The sequence below is a fragment of the Calypte anna genome, chromosome 4A, assembly GCF_003957555.1.
Source record: "Calypte anna isolate BGI_N300 chromosome 4A, bCalAnn1_v1.p, whole genome shotgun sequence".
NCBI classification, from domain to species: Eukaryota; Metazoa; Chordata; class Aves; order Apodiformes; family Trochilidae; genus Calypte; species Calypte anna.
Window position 1 is genome coordinate 2305001 of NC_044248.1, and position 17368 is coordinate 2322368.

The 17368-nt window shown below is 50.3% G+C and overlaps 1 protein-coding gene across 1 annotated transcript in view; it reads left to right on the top strand.

Moving 5' to 3' along the window:
• FRAS1 (Fraser extracellular matrix complex subunit 1) overlaps positions 1-17368 on the top strand; it is a 106777-nt gene that overhangs the window by 86204 nt on the left and 3205 nt on the right. The window contains exons 47-67 of the mRNA XM_030449926.1: positions 848-988; positions 1861-2088; positions 2733-2846; positions 4025-4175; positions 4596-4755; positions 5009-5171; positions 5892-6138; positions 6250-6594; positions 6807-6967; positions 7437-7584; positions 8315-8520; positions 9698-9854; positions 9985-10185; positions 10652-10839; positions 11177-11452; positions 12240-12472; positions 12830-12990; positions 13819-14033; positions 15794-15944; positions 16839-16946; positions 17093-17252. Coding sequence (XP_030305786.1) covers positions 848-988; positions 1861-2088; positions 2733-2846; positions 4025-4175; positions 4596-4755; positions 5009-5171; positions 5892-6138; positions 6250-6594; positions 6807-6967; positions 7437-7584; positions 8315-8520; positions 9698-9854; positions 9985-10185; positions 10652-10839; positions 11177-11452; positions 12240-12472; positions 12830-12990; positions 13819-14033; positions 15794-15944; positions 16839-16946; positions 17093-17252 — 3914 coding nt within the window. The remainder of the gene's footprint in view (positions 1-847; positions 989-1860; positions 2089-2732; positions 2847-4024; positions 4176-4595; positions 4756-5008; positions 5172-5891; positions 6139-6249; positions 6595-6806; positions 6968-7436; positions 7585-8314; positions 8521-9697; positions 9855-9984; positions 10186-10651; positions 10840-11176; positions 11453-12239; positions 12473-12829; positions 12991-13818; positions 14034-15793; positions 15945-16838; positions 16947-17092; positions 17253-17368) is intronic.

A 17368-nucleotide genomic window follows, 5' to 3' on the forward strand; every position in this document is an offset into this window, starting at 1 on the left:
AGGGGATCTTAGGAATGTCTGTCAGTATCTGAGGGGTGGGTGTCAAGAGGATGAGGCCAATCTCTTTCCAGTGCTGCCCAGTAATAGGACAAAGAATAATGGGTTTAAGCTGGAACATAGGAAGTTCCACCTCAACATGAGGAGAAATTTCTCTCCTGTGAGAGTGAGGGTGCCCTGGCCCAGGCTGCCCAGAGAGGTTGTGGAGTCTCCTCCTCTGGAGACTTTCCAACCCCCCCTGGATGTGTTCTGTGTGTCCTGCCCTGGGGGATCCTGCTGGGGCAGGGGGGTTGGACTGGATGAGCTCTTGAGGTCCCTTCCAACCCCATACATTCTATGATTTTTAGGGCAATAGTGGGTGCTCTTGCTGCTCCTGCTGTGAGCAGTCGTTCATCACACAGGGAAGGGATTGAGTCCTGTGAAGATCAGGAAGAGCCACCTGTAATTTAGCCTCATAAGACTGGTTTACCAAGATTTCTGGTTTTCATCTGCTTACCAATTGCTCACAGAGCTCAGCTTTGATCCAGTGCATTGATGATGTACCCAGAAGCACTGTTAGACCCTTGAGAAATGTTTCCTTCCTGCTTTCTGAAAGCAAAAAATTGTAGCTGCAGAGGGAGAAAGAGTAGAATGAGGGAGGGAAAAGTGGATGTCCACAAATATCACAGAAGGAGGGAGAATGCTTTAGTAAAGAGGGACAGAAAAGGTCTTGTTCTCTTGATCTGAGCTTAGAAGCTCGTATTTACTCACTAGACAAGGCCAAAATGCAGCAACTCTGGATCACTTTGGTTTCAGTGGAGTTGCATCTTGGTAGTCGGAATTCATCATGAGTCTTCTCCTCCTGTTCCAGGTGAGCCAGACTTTTGACATCACCATAAACCCTGTGGATGACTCCTTCCCCAGAGTGCAAAGCCTGGGCCTGATAGTTCAGGAAGGAGTGAGGAAAACCATCACAGAGTTTGAGCTGAAAGCAACAGATGCTGACACAGAGGTAAGGCAGGACTCCCTCCCTCTTGCCTCCTCCCTCCCCTCTTCTGCACCACATCTGGGCTATCAGAAAAAAGGGGTTTGTGTTCTAGAGAGTGTCATCTGCCCCTGTGATCATACCTTGTCTGATCACAACACCAAGCAAACAGCTCATAGGAGGCCCAGTTGGGATGTGAACAGGTGAACAAGTGTTGGAGCAGAGCAAAGCCCCAGCTTGAGACTCATAAGAAACAAACCTGCCTGGAAAACATCTAGAAGCTTGTGATCAGAGCTAATCCATGCCCTGTCACACCTTCTTTCTGAACATTTTGGATTTGAATTGAGCTTCTACCTAGCCTTGATGTGGAGCTGGTTCTTAGCACAGGTGAAAATGATGTTTTCTCTTCCCTTCCTGTGTCTGAAGGCCATAGGGTCTCCTGCTGGCCCTGCCTCACTGCACTGCAGTTGCCCTGCAGCAAGAGAGCTCTTGGATGTCTGGTATTGCCCTGAGCCAAAGATCCTGCCCCAAAAGTTACCACTGGTTCCCCCCTGACAGAAGGGACAAGGGACTCATTGCTGAGCACAGCTGTAGAATGAGGACTGCTCTGGTGTTCCAGGAGCTGTCACAAGGGTGGGAGCCATCTCAGACCAGCTTGAGCAGTAGCTTGGTGTGATGTGTGTGGCCTCAGCTCTCCCAGAGGGGTTGGTTTGTGGATTGCCACCTTGGGGTAGAGCTGAACCAGTTCAGTGTGTGGTGGAGCTTTTCCTCAGCTTCTGGTTGGAAACACTGCTAGGAAAGCTGTCTGGGCATTCAGTCCCTTCCCAGGCACCTCGAGGTGGAAGGACCAGGTCTTGGGGTCATGTCAGCAGCTTTGCCACTCTGTCTCCTGGGTGCAGGCTGAGTCCATCACCTTCACCATCGTGCAGCCCCCCCGGCACGGCCTGATCGAACGCAGCAGCCCCGGGCAGCGTTACCACCAAGCCACCACCTTCACCATGGGTGACATCTACCAGAACCGTGTCAGCTACAGCCACGATGGCAGCAACTCCCTGAGGGACCGCTTCACCTTCACCGTGTCTGATGGCACCAATCCCTTCTTCATTATGGAGGATGAGGGGAAGGAGGTAAGGGGAGGAGAACATGTCTTAGGAGGAGCTGAGAGAGGGAGATTGTTGAGTCTGGAGAAGAGGAGGCTGAGGGGGGGATCTTCTCACTCTCTGCAACTCCCTGAAAGGAGGTTGTAGTGGGTGTTGGTCTCTTCTCTTAAGTAACTAGTGAAAGGATGAGAGCAAATGGCCTCAAGTTGTGCCAGGGGAGGTTTAGGGAAAATTCCTACTCTGAAAGAGATGTCAGGCATTGGAAGAGGCTGCTTAAGGAAGTGGTGGAGTCATCATCCCTGGAGGTGTTCAAAGAACAAGCAGACATGCAGGACATGGTTAGCGGGCATGGTGGTGTTGGGTTGATGATTGGTCTTGATGGTCTGAGAGGTCTTTTCCATCCTCTCTGATTCTACAAGAAGGGATGTGAGGGAGACCTTCTATGGCTAAGAGAAAGCTGCCTCCTCAGAGAGGGGGAGACTTGCTGTCTCTCCAGTGAAGACAAGGGCTGAGTGTTCTCAGTTACCTGATGCTATTTGCTTCCTCCCTGGTGTGTGCAAAGTCACTCCAGGACCTTGACCCCAACAGAGCTGAAGGGAACAAAGCTGGTAATAGTGTAGCTGAGGCTCTGACTCCCAAAGTTAACAGTTGTCTCTCTGAACTGTGGTCAGGTTGTGACAGCAACACCGCAGCGTTTCCGAGTGGACATTCTGTCTGTGGATGATGGGACACCCAGGGTCATCACCAACCTGGGGCTGCAGTGGCTGGAGTACACGGATGGCAAGGTAACTGCCTGCCTGGCTTCAGGCTGTTTCTCAGGCTGTTCCAGGAAAATGAGCTTCACAGGGGAACATCCTGATCCTTCAGCATTTTTAATTTTGTGACAAAGAGCAGGTTTCCCTCTGTGCCCACAAAATCTCTTGAGAAAGGCAGAGGTGTCCAGATTGCTTCCTGGGCTATCTTCTTCCCTTACATAACCTGGACCATCAGGCCTGGCTCTTCTTAGTGGCTCTTCCACCTTCCTGAGTGGGTGCATCCTGCCTTTTGTCCCTTGGGTATATTTTTAGCTTTGCTGATGGTGGAGAATTCTTAATTCTGTGCCTCAGCAGCTGTGGGAAGAGATATATGGCACTGAAGATGTGGCACAGGGATTTCTTGTTGTGGCATGCCTTTGTTTTGCTGAAGTCCAAACAAAACCCCAGGAAAGTCTCTCTCTGGTGCTCATTTTTGAGGACCCAGCAGTTACGGCAAAGAAATACTTGGGTTCTGACCAGGAAAAAGGGTTGGAAGACACTCTAATTAGAAGTTGTATTAAGAATTGGCTGTCTCAGCTCAAATTCCTGACTTGAGAAAAATCACTGCAGCCTCAGGCAGTGTAATTCTCTCCTCTTCTCTGGCTGTCAAAGGTCTTATCTTTTTGAAGACAAAGCAAAATGTGGTGGAGCTGAGGCACATCCATGTGACATCATTTGAAAGAGGACAGGCACAAGCTCACTAGAGCAGCATGAACTGTCCTGGATGAACCCTGCAACTCAAGGCTGTTTGCTAATAATTTTTTTGCAAAGCCAAACCTCACCTGAGCACCCCAGGGCTCGGGGAGCAGCAGTTTCCAGGTGAAACCAAAAGATTTGTCATAGTTTTCCATCCTCATCTAAACAGAGCTGGGCAGTTTGCTCTGAGTTTGCTTTTTGTTGTGCCACAGAGTGGGGGTTTTTTCTGCTAAACAAACCAGGTGTGAGGAGGAATTTGAATCCTCCTTGTGCTGTCAGACACCTCATGGGGCACCTGCAATGTTCAGGGCTGTGCTGTGTGCTGGGTGCTTTGACACCCCCTGTTTTTTCCCTCACTGTTTGACAGAGGGATGGTTGGTTTTGTTTTGGTTTGGTTTTTTTGATGACCAATCAATCAGATTTCCACTGCTGGGTCTCCAGAGTTTTAATCTCTTGGTTTGGCTTAAATCCAGGCAACCAATCTCATCACTAAGAAGGAATTACTGACGACAGATCCTGACACAGATGACAGAGAGCTGATCTATGAGATAACGAGCAGTCCCAAGAATGGTTATGTGGAGAACAAACTGAAACCAGGGACAGCAGTGACCACCTTTACACAGGGTATGGAGTTGGACTGTACTTTCTTCAGCTGCTTTGGTTTGTCAAGATAGCTTGTGTGGAGGGTAAAAAAAAAAAAGGCAGGAGTGGAGAAGGCCAGGGGCAAATCTCAAAGGTGTGACAAAAATAAGAACTAAATTTTGCTCTTGATTGCAGCAATCTTATCAAAACTACCTTAAATTTACCTTATTTTTAAGTATGAGCCTTTATGGATAAAGACCAGGCAAGGGAATGTCTTGTCACTGCTTGTAGGGTGGCTTCCACCACAGATAAGACCAAGGATGATAGAAAAGCTGCTGCAGAGGGAAGGGTGTATGGAGAACCTGATCCCTGCAGCCATGTGGATCTGTGTCTCCCCACTGCTCATCTATAAAACTGCTGCTGAATTTCTGGGTTGGCTCATTGGATTTCTCCTCTGGGCAGAGGATGTGAACCAAGGCCTCATCCAGTACGTGGTGCATGAGGGGAAGATTCAGGAGACCACGGACAGCTTTCAGTTCCTAGTCCAGGACAGCAAACCCAACGTGGTCAGTGGGAACACCTTCCACATCCAGTGGTCTCTCGTCAGCTTTGCACACTCCAGGTAAGTGGCGTGGACTTCACAACCCTCTTCTGACAGGTGGGGTCTCACCTGAGAGGAGTGAGGAGACATTACCTGGGATGAACCTGGAGCAGGGTTGCAGAACAGCTGCCATCTGCTCCACTCCCCGATATTAACGCTCCTCAACTTATTTTTAGTGGAGGCAACCAGCTGAGTCCATGGTGCTCAGCCACCCCAAAACACAGGGGGTCTGCTCCTCAGGCCTGGTGTTTCTCTCTGCTTGGTGTGTTTCCAGCTACAAGGTCAGAGAGAGTGCGGGCTCTGTCGGTGTCACGGTGAGGCGGGTGGGGAACCTCAACCAATACTGCATCGTCCTGTGCCGCACCCAGCCCGGCACGGCCACCACCGGCTCGGGCTCCCAGCCTGGAGAGCAGGACTACGTGGAGTACACAGGGCAGGTAGGTTGGAGACACCTGGAGAGGGATGGTCTGATCATCCATCTGGCCAGCAGATCTAGGGAGGTTCTCCTTACCTCTATTCTGCCTCAGCGAGACCACAGCTGGATCCAGTTTTGGGTTCCCCAAAATCTGCTGGGAGAGTAACGAGAGTGATGAGGGGACTTGAGGATCTCTCCTGTGAAGAAAGACTGAGAGAACCAGGGCTGATCCCCCTATGAAGGGATCTTCTGAATGTCTGTCAATAGCTGAGGGGTGGGTGTCAAGAGGAAGGACAAGGAATAGTGGGTTTAAGCTGGAACATAGGAAATTCCACCTCAACATGAGGAGAAACTTCTCTCCTGTGAGCCCTGGCCCAGGCTGCCCAGAGAGGTCCTGGAGTCTCCTCCTCTGGAGCCTTTCCAACCCCACCAGGATGTGTTCTGTGTGTCCTGCCCTGAGTGATCCTGCTGGGGCAGAGGGGTTGGACTGTGGGTGATCTCTGGAGGTCCCTTCCAACCCCTGGCAGTGTATGGTTCCATGCCATCATGCTTGGGTAAAGGAACTGATAAAAAAACCCACAGGAGGCTCTATTTCTTTTCCAAAAATTCATGGTTTAGGATTAAGGTCACTTTTTGTCCTGCCTGTGCACAGAGTTTGTGACTCAGGCAGAGATCAGGAAGGAAGGAGAATGAAAGTTCCAGACCCCAGCCCAACTCAAACATCCCACTTGCTGCCTTCCAGGTACAGTTTGAGGAGCGGGAGGACACCAAGGCCTGCACCATCCTCATTAATGATGACAATGTCTTTGAGAGCACGGAGAGCTTTGCTGTGGAGCTCAGCATGCCAGCCTATGCTCTGCTGGGTAACATCACCAGGGCCACTGTCACCATCACGGACACTGAGGACGAGCCCACCCTGGAGTTTGACAGGCAGACCTACCACGTCAGTGAGACCACTGGCCTTCTCTCTGCTCCTGTTGAACGGAGAGGTGGGTCAGGCTGGGCAGAGGGACTTCCCATGCTCAGTGAGCAATAGGTGAGCAACTCAGTGAGTTATTGGTGGGGTTTTGGGTTTTTTTTATACTTTTTTTTCATCTTAGGGGACACCAGCAGCACCGTGTCTGCCATCTGCTACACTGTCCCCAAGTCGGCCAAGGGAAGCAGCCTTTACATGCTGGAATCTGGCTCCGACTTCAAGTCCCGGGGGATGGGGGGTGACAGCCGCATCGTTTTCGGGCCGGGGGTCACCGTGATGACGTGTGATGTCACACTGATTGATGACAGTGAGTACGAGGAGGAAGAGGAGTTTGAGCTCGTGCTGGCCGACGCCTCAGACAACGCCCGCATCGGCAGCCGCGCCTCAGCCAGCATCTTCATCGATGGCCCCAACGATGCCTCCACGGTGTCCCTGGGCAATGCCACCTTCACCGTCAGTGAGGCAGCAGGTGAGGGGTCCTCAGGGGCTCCACAGTGTCCCCTCCACACCTGAAAGCAGAGTTGGAAAAGATCTGGAGAATGTTTCTGTTCCTCCATGTGCCCTGGGGGGGAAGGCTGGGGAGTTGCTCTCTGCTGGGTGGAGTGGTCAAGGGAGAAGGAGATGCTGAAGTGTTTTGTGGTGTCTGGCTGCTTTCTCACCTTGGTTCTCTTCCTGATGCAGGAAACATTGAGATTCCAATCCTCCGACGGGGACCTGACCTCTCAACCCCCATCTCAGTGTGGTGTGCCACTCGGGCATCAGACCCTCCATCTGCCAGCCCAGGAGTTGATTATGTCCCCAGCTCCAGAAAAATAGAGTTCAGGCCAGGCAAGACAGAAGAGGTGAGAAGCCACTGATGAATCTGATGAGGGTAGTGGAAAAATGGAACAGGTTGTCCAGGGAGGTGGTTGAGGCCTCAACCCTGGAGATGTTCAAGGTGAGGCTTGAGGAGGCTCTGAGCAACCTGATCACTTCTCTCCTGTTTATGTGCATACTCTCTGTTTGCCCTTTGCCTGCTTTGAAAATCCTCCCAGGGCCATTTGAGAGCTGTTAATGAATCTGCCAGGCAGACTCCCATCAGATCAGCACTCCAGGCAAAGAAGGTTGAGTCAGGCCACCACTCTCAGAATCCAGATGACTGTTTAGTCCCCAGAATGATCTGTCAGATTTATCTAGAAGATTTGTTTCATTGATTAATCAATTCAGAAAAGGCCTGACGTAATGTCTCCACATTAGACACTCAAACATGAGAGCCATGAAGCAAGGAAGCTTTGCATCTCTCTCAAAGCAGGACTTTTGCTTTCCTTGTAGTTCTGCACCCTGACAATCCTGGATGATGCACAGTACCCAGTGATAGAAGGGCTGGAGACTTTTGTTGTTTATCTCAGTTCACCCCATGGAGCTGAGCTGACAAAGCCCTTCCAAGCCATCGTGGCCATCAATGACATCTTCCAAGATGGTAAGTTGTCCACGGCAGATCTATCCTCAACATTTCCATTGGCCTCTTCCTTAACACCTTCATACAGCAGGAGACTACTCCAAGCTAGGATATTTCTAGGCTGGGTTTAGCCTGTGTTCCTGGGATCCTCCCATTTCATTTGGCCACCCTGTTTTCTTCCACGCTTCACTGTCCACAGGAGCTTGGAGCCTTGGGCAGTGCAGAATGACCTTTCCTGCAGTGTTCAGCCATGCTTTGCCTCCTCTGCTGTGAGCTCAGGCCTTGCTTCATACATTCAGTGAGCTGAAGCCCCCCTTACAATGTGAGAAGGTCTTGGTGCATGTTTAATTTCTCTGTTGTTGCAACATCTATGTTTGCACACATAGTAGAATCAAACTTTGTAGTGATCTGTGAACATTTCTCCTTTTGTATATTTGGTTGAGGTTTCTTTGCTCCAAGCCATTTGTTCTGTGGGTGTCCAGAGCAGGATAATGTATTGAAAACCAGTCCTCAGGTAATCCCTTCCTGACCTGTCCCATCAGCACTGTCCCTGTACCACCAGCCCTGTCCCATTCTCCACTGCAACAGCACCGAAACGATAGGGAAGGGCCAAGTCACATCAGCTGCTGGAGTTAGGTGACTGCAGGCTGATGAGGAGAGATGTTCTTTCTGTTCTTCCAGGGTGAGAGAACTCTCACCTCTCTCTCTGTGGAGCTTTGACCTTGCTTTACTTCTTTTTCTTCTGCTGCAGTACCAAGCATGCAGTTCACCAAGGTTACCTACACAGTGAAGGAGAAGGAGGGGACACTGCACATCCCCATCTTCCGCACTGGGGACCTGAGCTATGAGTCTTCTGTCAGGTGCTACACCCAGAGCCAGACAGCAGAGTCTGTGCAGGACTTTGCAGAGAGAAGAAATGCAGAGGAGTCTCGCATCACTTTCTTGAAAGGGGAGAAGGTGAGCAGGAGAACCTGGGTTATGGGGAGAATGAGGAACCATTGGTGGGAGAGGCACAGGTTTTCCCCTTGGCTCTGTATTGGCTGCAGGAGCTGGCAAAGGCTGGCCAAATTTCTGTCATAGATGCTTAAAGTCACAGATTCTTCTGGTTCTGGAAACAGGACATGACTTGGAGGGGGCTTTTGGTTTCCCAGTAGAATCATAAAGAATTATAGAATGGTTTGGGTTGGAAGAGACCCTAAAAGCTCATCCAGCTCCAACTCTCCTGCATGGGCAGGGACACCTCCCACCAGCCCAGGTTGCTCCAAGCCCCATCCAACCTGGCCTTCAGCATTTCCAGAGAGGGGGCAGCCACAACCTCCCTGGGCAACCTTCAAAGTAAAGATTTTCCTCCTAATGTCTGACCTGAATTTCCCCTCTGCAAGTTTCAAACCACTGCCCCTTGTCCACTCACTAAACACCTTTGCAAAAAGTCCTACTCCAGCTTTCTTGTAGGACTTTTTGCACTGGTTAAAACCTGAAGTACAACTCTTCCATGTCAGTTGGACTCAGGGTTGTTGTAGCAGAGAGCTTTTGGCTTGTGGAAGTTGATATCAACAGTGCACTGTCTCATCATGGAGCTATGTTTTGTCCACACTGAAGCAGCAGCTTAAAAATAGAAGTGTTTCCTCCAGGACTGACAGACATGAAGCCCTAGATAGTGAAGCACCTAGTGAAGCCCTAGATAGTGAACCCTGACCCCAGACACTCAAAGAAGTCAAAATCTGGGCAACTGGGGACTGCAAAAAGATGGAAACTCTTCTTCAATCCTGCCCTCTGGGTTGGGATTGTCTTGGCTGTCAGGAATGGTCAGGATCAGGGATATCATTTCTCCCCCTGCACTCAGCAGTGTTGAAGCTTCACCTCAAGTCCTGTATCCAGTTTCTGGGCCCCTCTTGTAAAGAATGATGCTGAGGTGCTGGAGTGGATCCAGAGGAGATCAGTGAGGCTGGGAAGGGACTGGGAGGAAAGTCTTACGAGGAGAAGGAGCTGAGGGAGCTGGGGGCATTTAGTCTGGAGGAGATGATATTCAAAGGGGATCTTTTGACTCCCTACAACTCCCTCTACAACAAGCCTCTAAATGGCTTCATTGAACTGTTGGCTGCTTGCTCTTTTCTCCTTCTTACTTGCCTTTTAGGTGAAGAACTGCAGTGTTTCCATCAGTGATGACTCTGCCTTTGAACCCGAAGAGCAGTTCCAGCTCTATCTTGGTAGCCCACTTGGAAACCATTGGAGTGGAGCTAGAATTGGGAAGATGGATGTGGCAACCATAACTGTCACCAATGATGAGGATGGTACGTGAGGGTACACACAGCTTGCAGCTGCACCCGTGGTCCAATCCCCCTGTTGAGTTTTACCCTTCAGATGCAAAGAGGCAGCTGGGGGTGCAAACCTGGGGCTGCTTCTTCACTGTTGTTTCTTTAGCTCCCACCATTGAGTTTGAAGAAGCTGGATACCAAGTGAGGGAACCACCTGGTCCAGAGGGTGTGGCTGTTGTGAACATCAAGGTGGTCCGAAGAGGGGATCAGAACAGAACCTCCAGAGTCCGCTGTAGCACCCGGGATGGCTCAGCTCAGGCTGGAGTGGATTACTACCCCAAGAGTCGAATGCTCAAATTCAGCCCAGGTAAAGGGGCCTTGGAGGGAAGGGTAGAGGTGGTGGCATAACCAGTGGTGGGTTTGTGTCTATGAGAAAGGTGCATGGAAGGGAAATAATCAGGAAAAAACTTGGGAAAAGCTTCTTCTTGCGTGAGATTTACAGCACAACTCAGGTTGGACTGTTCACCTTTGCAAGAAAGCATAATAGCCCCTTAGAATTTGGGAGGTAGATTTCATTTGGGGCTTCATCTTGGGCTCATCACAGTCTTTGTGCTCCACAAGCAAAGTTCCAAGCTGCTGCCCAGGCAGCAAGCAAGGAGAATGGGGGAGTCAAAACCTGGAGGTGGGCGAGCTCTTCCCTGAGCAGGCTGCAAATGCCTGAGGATCATAGAATGATTTGTTTGAAGGAACCTCAAAGATCATCCAGACCAACCCCCTGCAGTATCAGGGACACCCTCAACCAGATCAAGTTTATCTTGTATTTCCTCTCCCAGGTGTGAATCACACCATGTTTAAGGTGGAAATCATGTCCAATGAAGACAGGGAGTGGCATGAGTCCTTCTCTCTGGTGCTGGGTCCAGATGATCCAGTGGAAGCTGTTCTTGGAGATATCAGCACTGCAATAGTGACTATCTTGGATCAAGAGGCAGCAGGGAGCCTGATCCTCCCAGCACCTCCAGTGGTGAGTTACCCATGGGATGGGATTTAATCACAGAATCATGGAATGGTTTGGGGTTGGAAGGGACCTTAAAGCTCATCCAGTCCCAACCCCCTGCATGGGCAGGGACTCCTCCCACGAGCCCAGGTTGCTCCAAGTCCCATCCAACCTGGACTCGGACACTGCCAGGGAGGGAGAAGCCAAAACTTCCCTATTTAGTACCTTTCAAGTACAGACTTAAAACCCCAGTCTGGAATAAAATGAAGAGCTTGAAGAGCTGCTGTGATGTAGGGGGCTCAGAATGCACGGGAAGGCTTTCCCCACAGCCCCAGATGATCACTGCTCTCTTGCATCCACACAGGTTGTCACCCTGGCTGATTATGACCGGGTGGAAGAGGTGACCAAGGAGGGTGCTAAGAAATCCCCTTCCCCAGGCTACCCCCTCATCTGTGTCACTCCCTGTGACCCTCACTTCCCCAAGTACCCCCTGATGAAGGAACGCTGCAGCGAGGCTGGCATCAACCAGTCCTCCATACAGTTCAGCTGGGAAGTAGCAACCCCCACGGATGGGAATGGAGCCAGGTCTCCTTTTGAAACCATCACTGACAACACACCCTTCACCAGTGTCAACCATAAGGTAAGTGGTGAGGTACCCAGAGAAGTGCAGCTCCAGGGATGAACCACTCTCACTCCAGACACACTCATTTTGCTGCACTGCATGTGTGGCCTGAGACTTCCTTGGCCCTGGGCTGTTCACCTCAGAACAGAATTACTGTTTTCCTCTGGGGACTTCTCCCAGGGGCTCCCAACTGTGATGTCTCAGCTCTTCTCAGGCATCCAGATGTGTTTCCAGACCGTGCCTGCTCCTGCATAAGCCTGAGATGTTTTTAGAGGGTAGCACAGACTTTAGGTACACAGAGATTAAAACCTAAAACCTCTTCAGGTTTGGGAATTGGGCTGAGACATGCAGGGGCTCCATTGGGGGTTACTATTTTGTCTTTTGGCTTCAGAAAGTTTAGCACTGCTCTTCACCAAGCCTGCTACAAGCACCACTTTCCTGTTGATGTGGGAGTAGCTGGGAGCACTTGGACACTTCAGTAACTCCCTGGTGGCAGGAGACCAATGGAGCCTGGGAGATCAAAACAGCCCCAAGCACCCTTTTCCCCTTCCTTCAGTTCAGGGGCTCAGAAGCTGTAAAGCACCCAACATACTCAGGCATCTACTGCCACAAAGGTGGCAGGACCCCCATCAGACCCATGTGCCCAGGTGGCCGAGGAGATGTTGTCCCACATGTGCTTCTAGTTGGTGTTTGCCTCCGTGCTGCCTCAGAACACCAAGACAAAGAGATTCTGCTGCAGGGTGAGATGTTGCAGTGCTGGTGCTCTGGCCCCACGTGCAGGTTTCTCCCTCCTGGTTCCCTGCAGGTGCTGGACAGCATTTACTTCAGCAGGAGGTTCCACGTGCGCTGTGTGGCCAAGGCTGTGGACAGGGCTGGCCATGTGGGGACTCCCCTGAGGAGCAACGTGGTGACCATTGGCACAGACAGTGCCATCTGTCACACTCCTGTGGTGGCAGGGACAGCTCGAGGTTTCCAGGCACAGTCATTCATTGCCACCCTGAAATACTTGGATGTCAAGCACAAGGAGCACCCCAACAGGTATGAGCCTGGAGAAGGGGAGGGTGCAGACCTTCATCAGCCCCACCCTGAGCTCCATGGCTGGATTGGGTCAACAGGAGAGGAACATGAGTCTGAAGCCACATCCTTCCATGCAGTGTGTCCTCTGGCACAGTGCTCAGGGTGGTGCTCACACCCTCCTCCTCACACCTGCCCTTCCTGGGGAACTGGGGGTGGTGGGACAACCAAGAAGACTTTGTGTGGGCAGGAAAATCTGACCAAATCTAAGTATCAGGCTGGCACTGGCAGGCTCTGCCTGTGCTGCTTGAGGGGCTGCACGTGAGGCTGCCCCATCTGCCAGGGCTTTTTTTCAGCTGTCTAATCCACTGTTTGTTCCAGAATCCACATCTCAGTGCAGATCCCCCATCAGGATGGCATGCTGCCCCTCATCTCCACCCTGCCCCTCCACAATCTCCATTTCCTTCTCTCTGAGTCCATCTACAGACACCAGCATGTCTGCTCAAACCTGGTCACCATCAGAGACCTCAGAGGCATCTCTGGTAAGTTTTAAAGCCAACTTTTGCTTTCTGAACTTGAGGGTAGGAAGAAGTCAATAAATCAATCCGGATTTATCTTCCTGCAGGCAATCTTGATTCTTTGTAAGTATTAGTTAACATTCCTGTACTAACAGCAGCAGAGCATCCTGCTGAAGATGAGATGCCAGTCATGGGAATGTTTAAAAGATGTCTGAGGAGGTTTGTTGTAGGTTCAGATGGTGATTTTCTGCTTTTCAAACCTGTCTTGTGATATCCATGGGGCTACAGAGGGGTCCACAGGGAGGGGATGGCTGTGCCTGGGTCACTGAGGTCTCCCACTTGGCAGCAAGCAGCAGGAAAGGCAAAGTCACTGCTGAAATAAATGGCAATGGGGCCCATGTTGGTTCCATGGTGAGCAGGGGGTTGTTGTGATCACAAAACTATTTAGGTGAGAAAAGACCTTCAAGGTAATAAAGTCCAACCATTAAATCCAGCACTACAAAATCCACCACTAAACCAAGTCCCTCACTGTGACATCTAGACATACTGTATGTTCATTCTGGCCATTTCATACTCAAGCTGTTTGGCATTTCTTCAAGTTTCAATTCAGCCTTCAATAACTAGATTCACAACTTTGGTTTTTAGGATTCTTTCCCCATTCCTATAACCTTTTGCCCTGTGAAGCCCCATGTATATTCACTTTCCCTCCAGGATAACAAAGGAACCCCTAATTAACCCCTGATCTAATAAAAGCCACTCACATGGTTTGAGGGTGAGAAAGGGACCTCAGTCCATGGCCTCAAGCTCTTTCCAACCTGGAATGATGAGTGTCCTGATGTCTCTTAACCCCAGAGGCAGGGTTTCTGGATGAAGTGACCTATGACAGCATCGCCCTCGGCCCTGGCTATGACCGCCCCTACCAGTTTGACCCAGTGGTGAGAGAGCCCAAGACCATCCAGCTCTACAAACACCTCAACCTGAAGAGCTGCATTTGGACTTTCGATGCTTATTATGACATGACTGAATTAATTGATGTCTGTGGAGGCTCTGTCACTGCTGACTTCCAGGTGAGATGCCACCTAATCCTCCACAGTTCTTGGGCAAAACTTCACTGTGTGTTCGTGGGTGGTTTCTAAGTGTGTTTGCTGCTCTGCTCTGTACAGCTGGAACATGTTTTTTTTCCTCTTTTTGCCTAGAAAAGAGTCACCATGTGGATTTTGATTAGATGTTAGGAAAAGGTTCTTTCCCATGAGGGCAGTGGAACCATGGCCCAGGTTGCCCAGGGAGGGGGTTGAGGCCTCATCCCTGGAGATGTTCAGGGTGAGGCTTGAGAAGGCTCTGAGCACCCTGATCTGGGTGAGGGTGTCCCTGATACTGCAGGGGTTGGACTGGGTGACCCTGAAAGGTCCCTTCCAACCCAAATCATTCTGGGATTCCATGTTTTGTGAAATGCATTTATTTATTTAGGTTGGGGTAACATAGGTTTTATTCTCAAAATCTTCAGAGTACCAGGAAAATATCTTTTTTTCAATATGAGGATGTACTGGAAAACCAAAACATTCTCATGTGTGGTCTGTTCTTTTCCTGTGCTCTTAGAGCCAAGAACAGAACAGTTCACACTCTGCAATGGAGCAAAGTCATGGGAATTTTTAAGCAGTTTCTCAATTAATGGACTGGCAGACCCACAGCCAGAAGTGTTCCTCTAGGAAACAGCAGCTTTCCCTACTAGAAGTGCCTCACTGCCCTCTCCTGGATGGCTCCCACATGTGCATCTCACTCATTATCTCATCTGCCTCTTGTAATAAATTCCCAGTCCGAATGCTACAGCCAGCTTAATCTCTTTTAATTCCTTCCAGTCTGGAATACTTCATTAGCTTTCCTTTTAGAGCTCCAATTATTTGCACAAATCCAGAGAAGCTCCTTATGATGAACAGCTGCATGGTTTCCTGCTTGGAGACTGGCACTGACCAGTCTGGAATGTCTCTGTGAGCTGGAGCAGCTGGGCTCTGCAGATAATAACTGGTGTATGTACAGCCCTGCAGAGAGGGGCAGGCCTCAGCAAGGAGAAATTTTTATTTTTAATTCATGGAATTGGAAACTGAGGGGGTTTTGAGTTGGAGTTGTGGCCACAGCTGCTTTTGTACCATGACACTTTAGCACTTAGCCTGGTTTAAAATGCAGCTTTGTCTTGATTACTTACATGTAAAGGGAAAAAAAACCCCTGAGGCAGTCATCTCACTTAATTGCACAGGTTTTGTAGCATGTGAGGAGCATGTAACCACTCCGTGTTTGACTGCTTTTCCCCCACAGTTCATTATTATTTTTCAAATGGCTGTTCAGCAATAGCTTTTTGTAGTGTAACGAGGCAACCAGGTGCCACTAATTGCCAGGGAGTGAGCATGAGCTTGTCAAGCCCACCTGTGCCTAATTAGGGTGGGCCCCCACTGCACATGAGCAGGACCAGGGGCCCTTTTAAGGCCCACCCTAATTAGGCACAGGTGGGCTTGACACAAGCTCATGCTCACTCCCTGGCAATTAGTGGCACCTGGTTGCCTCGTTACACTACAACTTTTTATGCAGATCAGCTGATGTTAGCCAGTAGCACTCAGTCTTCATGGAGCAGTGACATTATTGAGCTTTAGGAAAACTTCATGCCCACCTTGTCCTCCCTCTGTTTAGGACATCCATGGTCCTCAACTAAAAATCAGTCTTCTGTGGGAGGTTCTTCTTGCAGGGCAGAAGCCAAATGCCATGAGCATGGTGGGTCTTGTGCCAGGTTCTTTTCTTTGGAAGGTGCATAACCACCTTGTTTGGGTTTTATTGGCAGGTCAGGGACTCTGCTCAGTCCTTCCTGACAGTCCACGTCCCACTCTACGTGTCCTATATCTACGTGACAGCACCCAGAGGCTGGGCTTCCCTTGAGCACCACACAGAGATGGAGTTCTCCTTTTTCTATGATACTGTTCTCTGGAGGACAGGTAGGTCTGAGCCATTCAAAGGGGTACAGGAGAATGGGGTTGTTCTTGCTGTTCTTGGGGATTTTTTAATTTTTTTTTTGGGGGGGGGGGTTAGTTTCTGTGCTGCCACCACAGCCCTGAGCAGGGGTGGCACTTGGTGCAGTAGGCTGCATTTGTGTAGCTCAGAGAGGGGACTTGCTGCCCCCCCAGCCTCTCCCTGTTGTTGGGAACATTGTCCCTAAGCCCCTCAGCTGCAGGAAAAGAGCTCCCTTGTCATCAGGGCCCTAAATAATTTCTGTCTTCTGCTGGTTGTTACATCCAAGACCCAACATAGAATAATTTGGGTTGGAAGGGACCTCTCAAGGTCACCCAGTCCAACCCCTGCAGTATCAGGGACACCCTCACCCAGATCAGGTTGCTCAGAGCCTCCTCAAGCCTCACCTTGAACATCTCCAGGGATGAGGCCTCAACCTGTGCCATGGTTCCACTGCTGCTGCTGCTCAGGGGTCTATGAGGAGCAGGCAAGTGCTTCACCTTGGATTTTATTGTGCTGGAGGTGACAATAAGAGGAGAGAGGGGAGAGGAGGTAAAGGAGGGACTCAAAGAGCTTTGCTCCTGGAGGCACACTCAAGAATTAAGGCTGTGAGTACCCAAAAACTATGATCTTCGACTTCTTACATAAAACAAGCTACATTCCCAGGCAAATCATAGTGGGGAGCTCAGGATTTTTACCTCCTTGATGCTTGAGTGAGTCTTGGGTGGCACAGGTGGATAAGAGATCCATTGATCTCTGCCTTACTGAAGGATGATCCCAATTAAACCATGGCTTCCAGGAGCTCTCTCAAATACACCTGGAGCCCACCTGGGGAACTGTGTGGCCTCTCCAGTGACTTTTGTCCTTGCTGCTCCCTGCAGGGATTCAGACAGAGAGTGTTCTCTCAGCCCGGCTGCAGATCATCAGGATCTACATCCGTGAGGATGGCAGGCTGGTCATTGAGTTCAAAACTCAGGCCAAGTTCAGAGGTGAGAGCTTCAGTCCTGACCAGAGGATCTGTTCTGCCAACACAGGTAGCAGAACAAGTCCCTCTTTCCCTGAGGAGTCCCTCTGTGCTGAGCTATGCAGTACCTCATCCTCTGCCTGATCTCCCACTTCCTTGTCCTCACCCCAGGGCTTTTTGTGATGGAGCACCACAGCCTGCCAGATGTCAAGTCTTTTTTAATGACCCCAGACCACCTGGGAGGGATTGAATTTGACCTGCAGCTTCTGTGGAGTGCTCAGACATTTGACTCTCCTTACCAGCTCTGGAGAGCAACCAGCTCCTATAACAGGTGAGCACTGGGGCAGTTTCAAAACCATGGAGTGGTCAGGAGCCAGCCTGGTTTGAGGGAAGGGAACTTCTGCCAGAGCTGCAAGCTCTCCCCTGCTGAGTCTCTGAGTAAGGTGA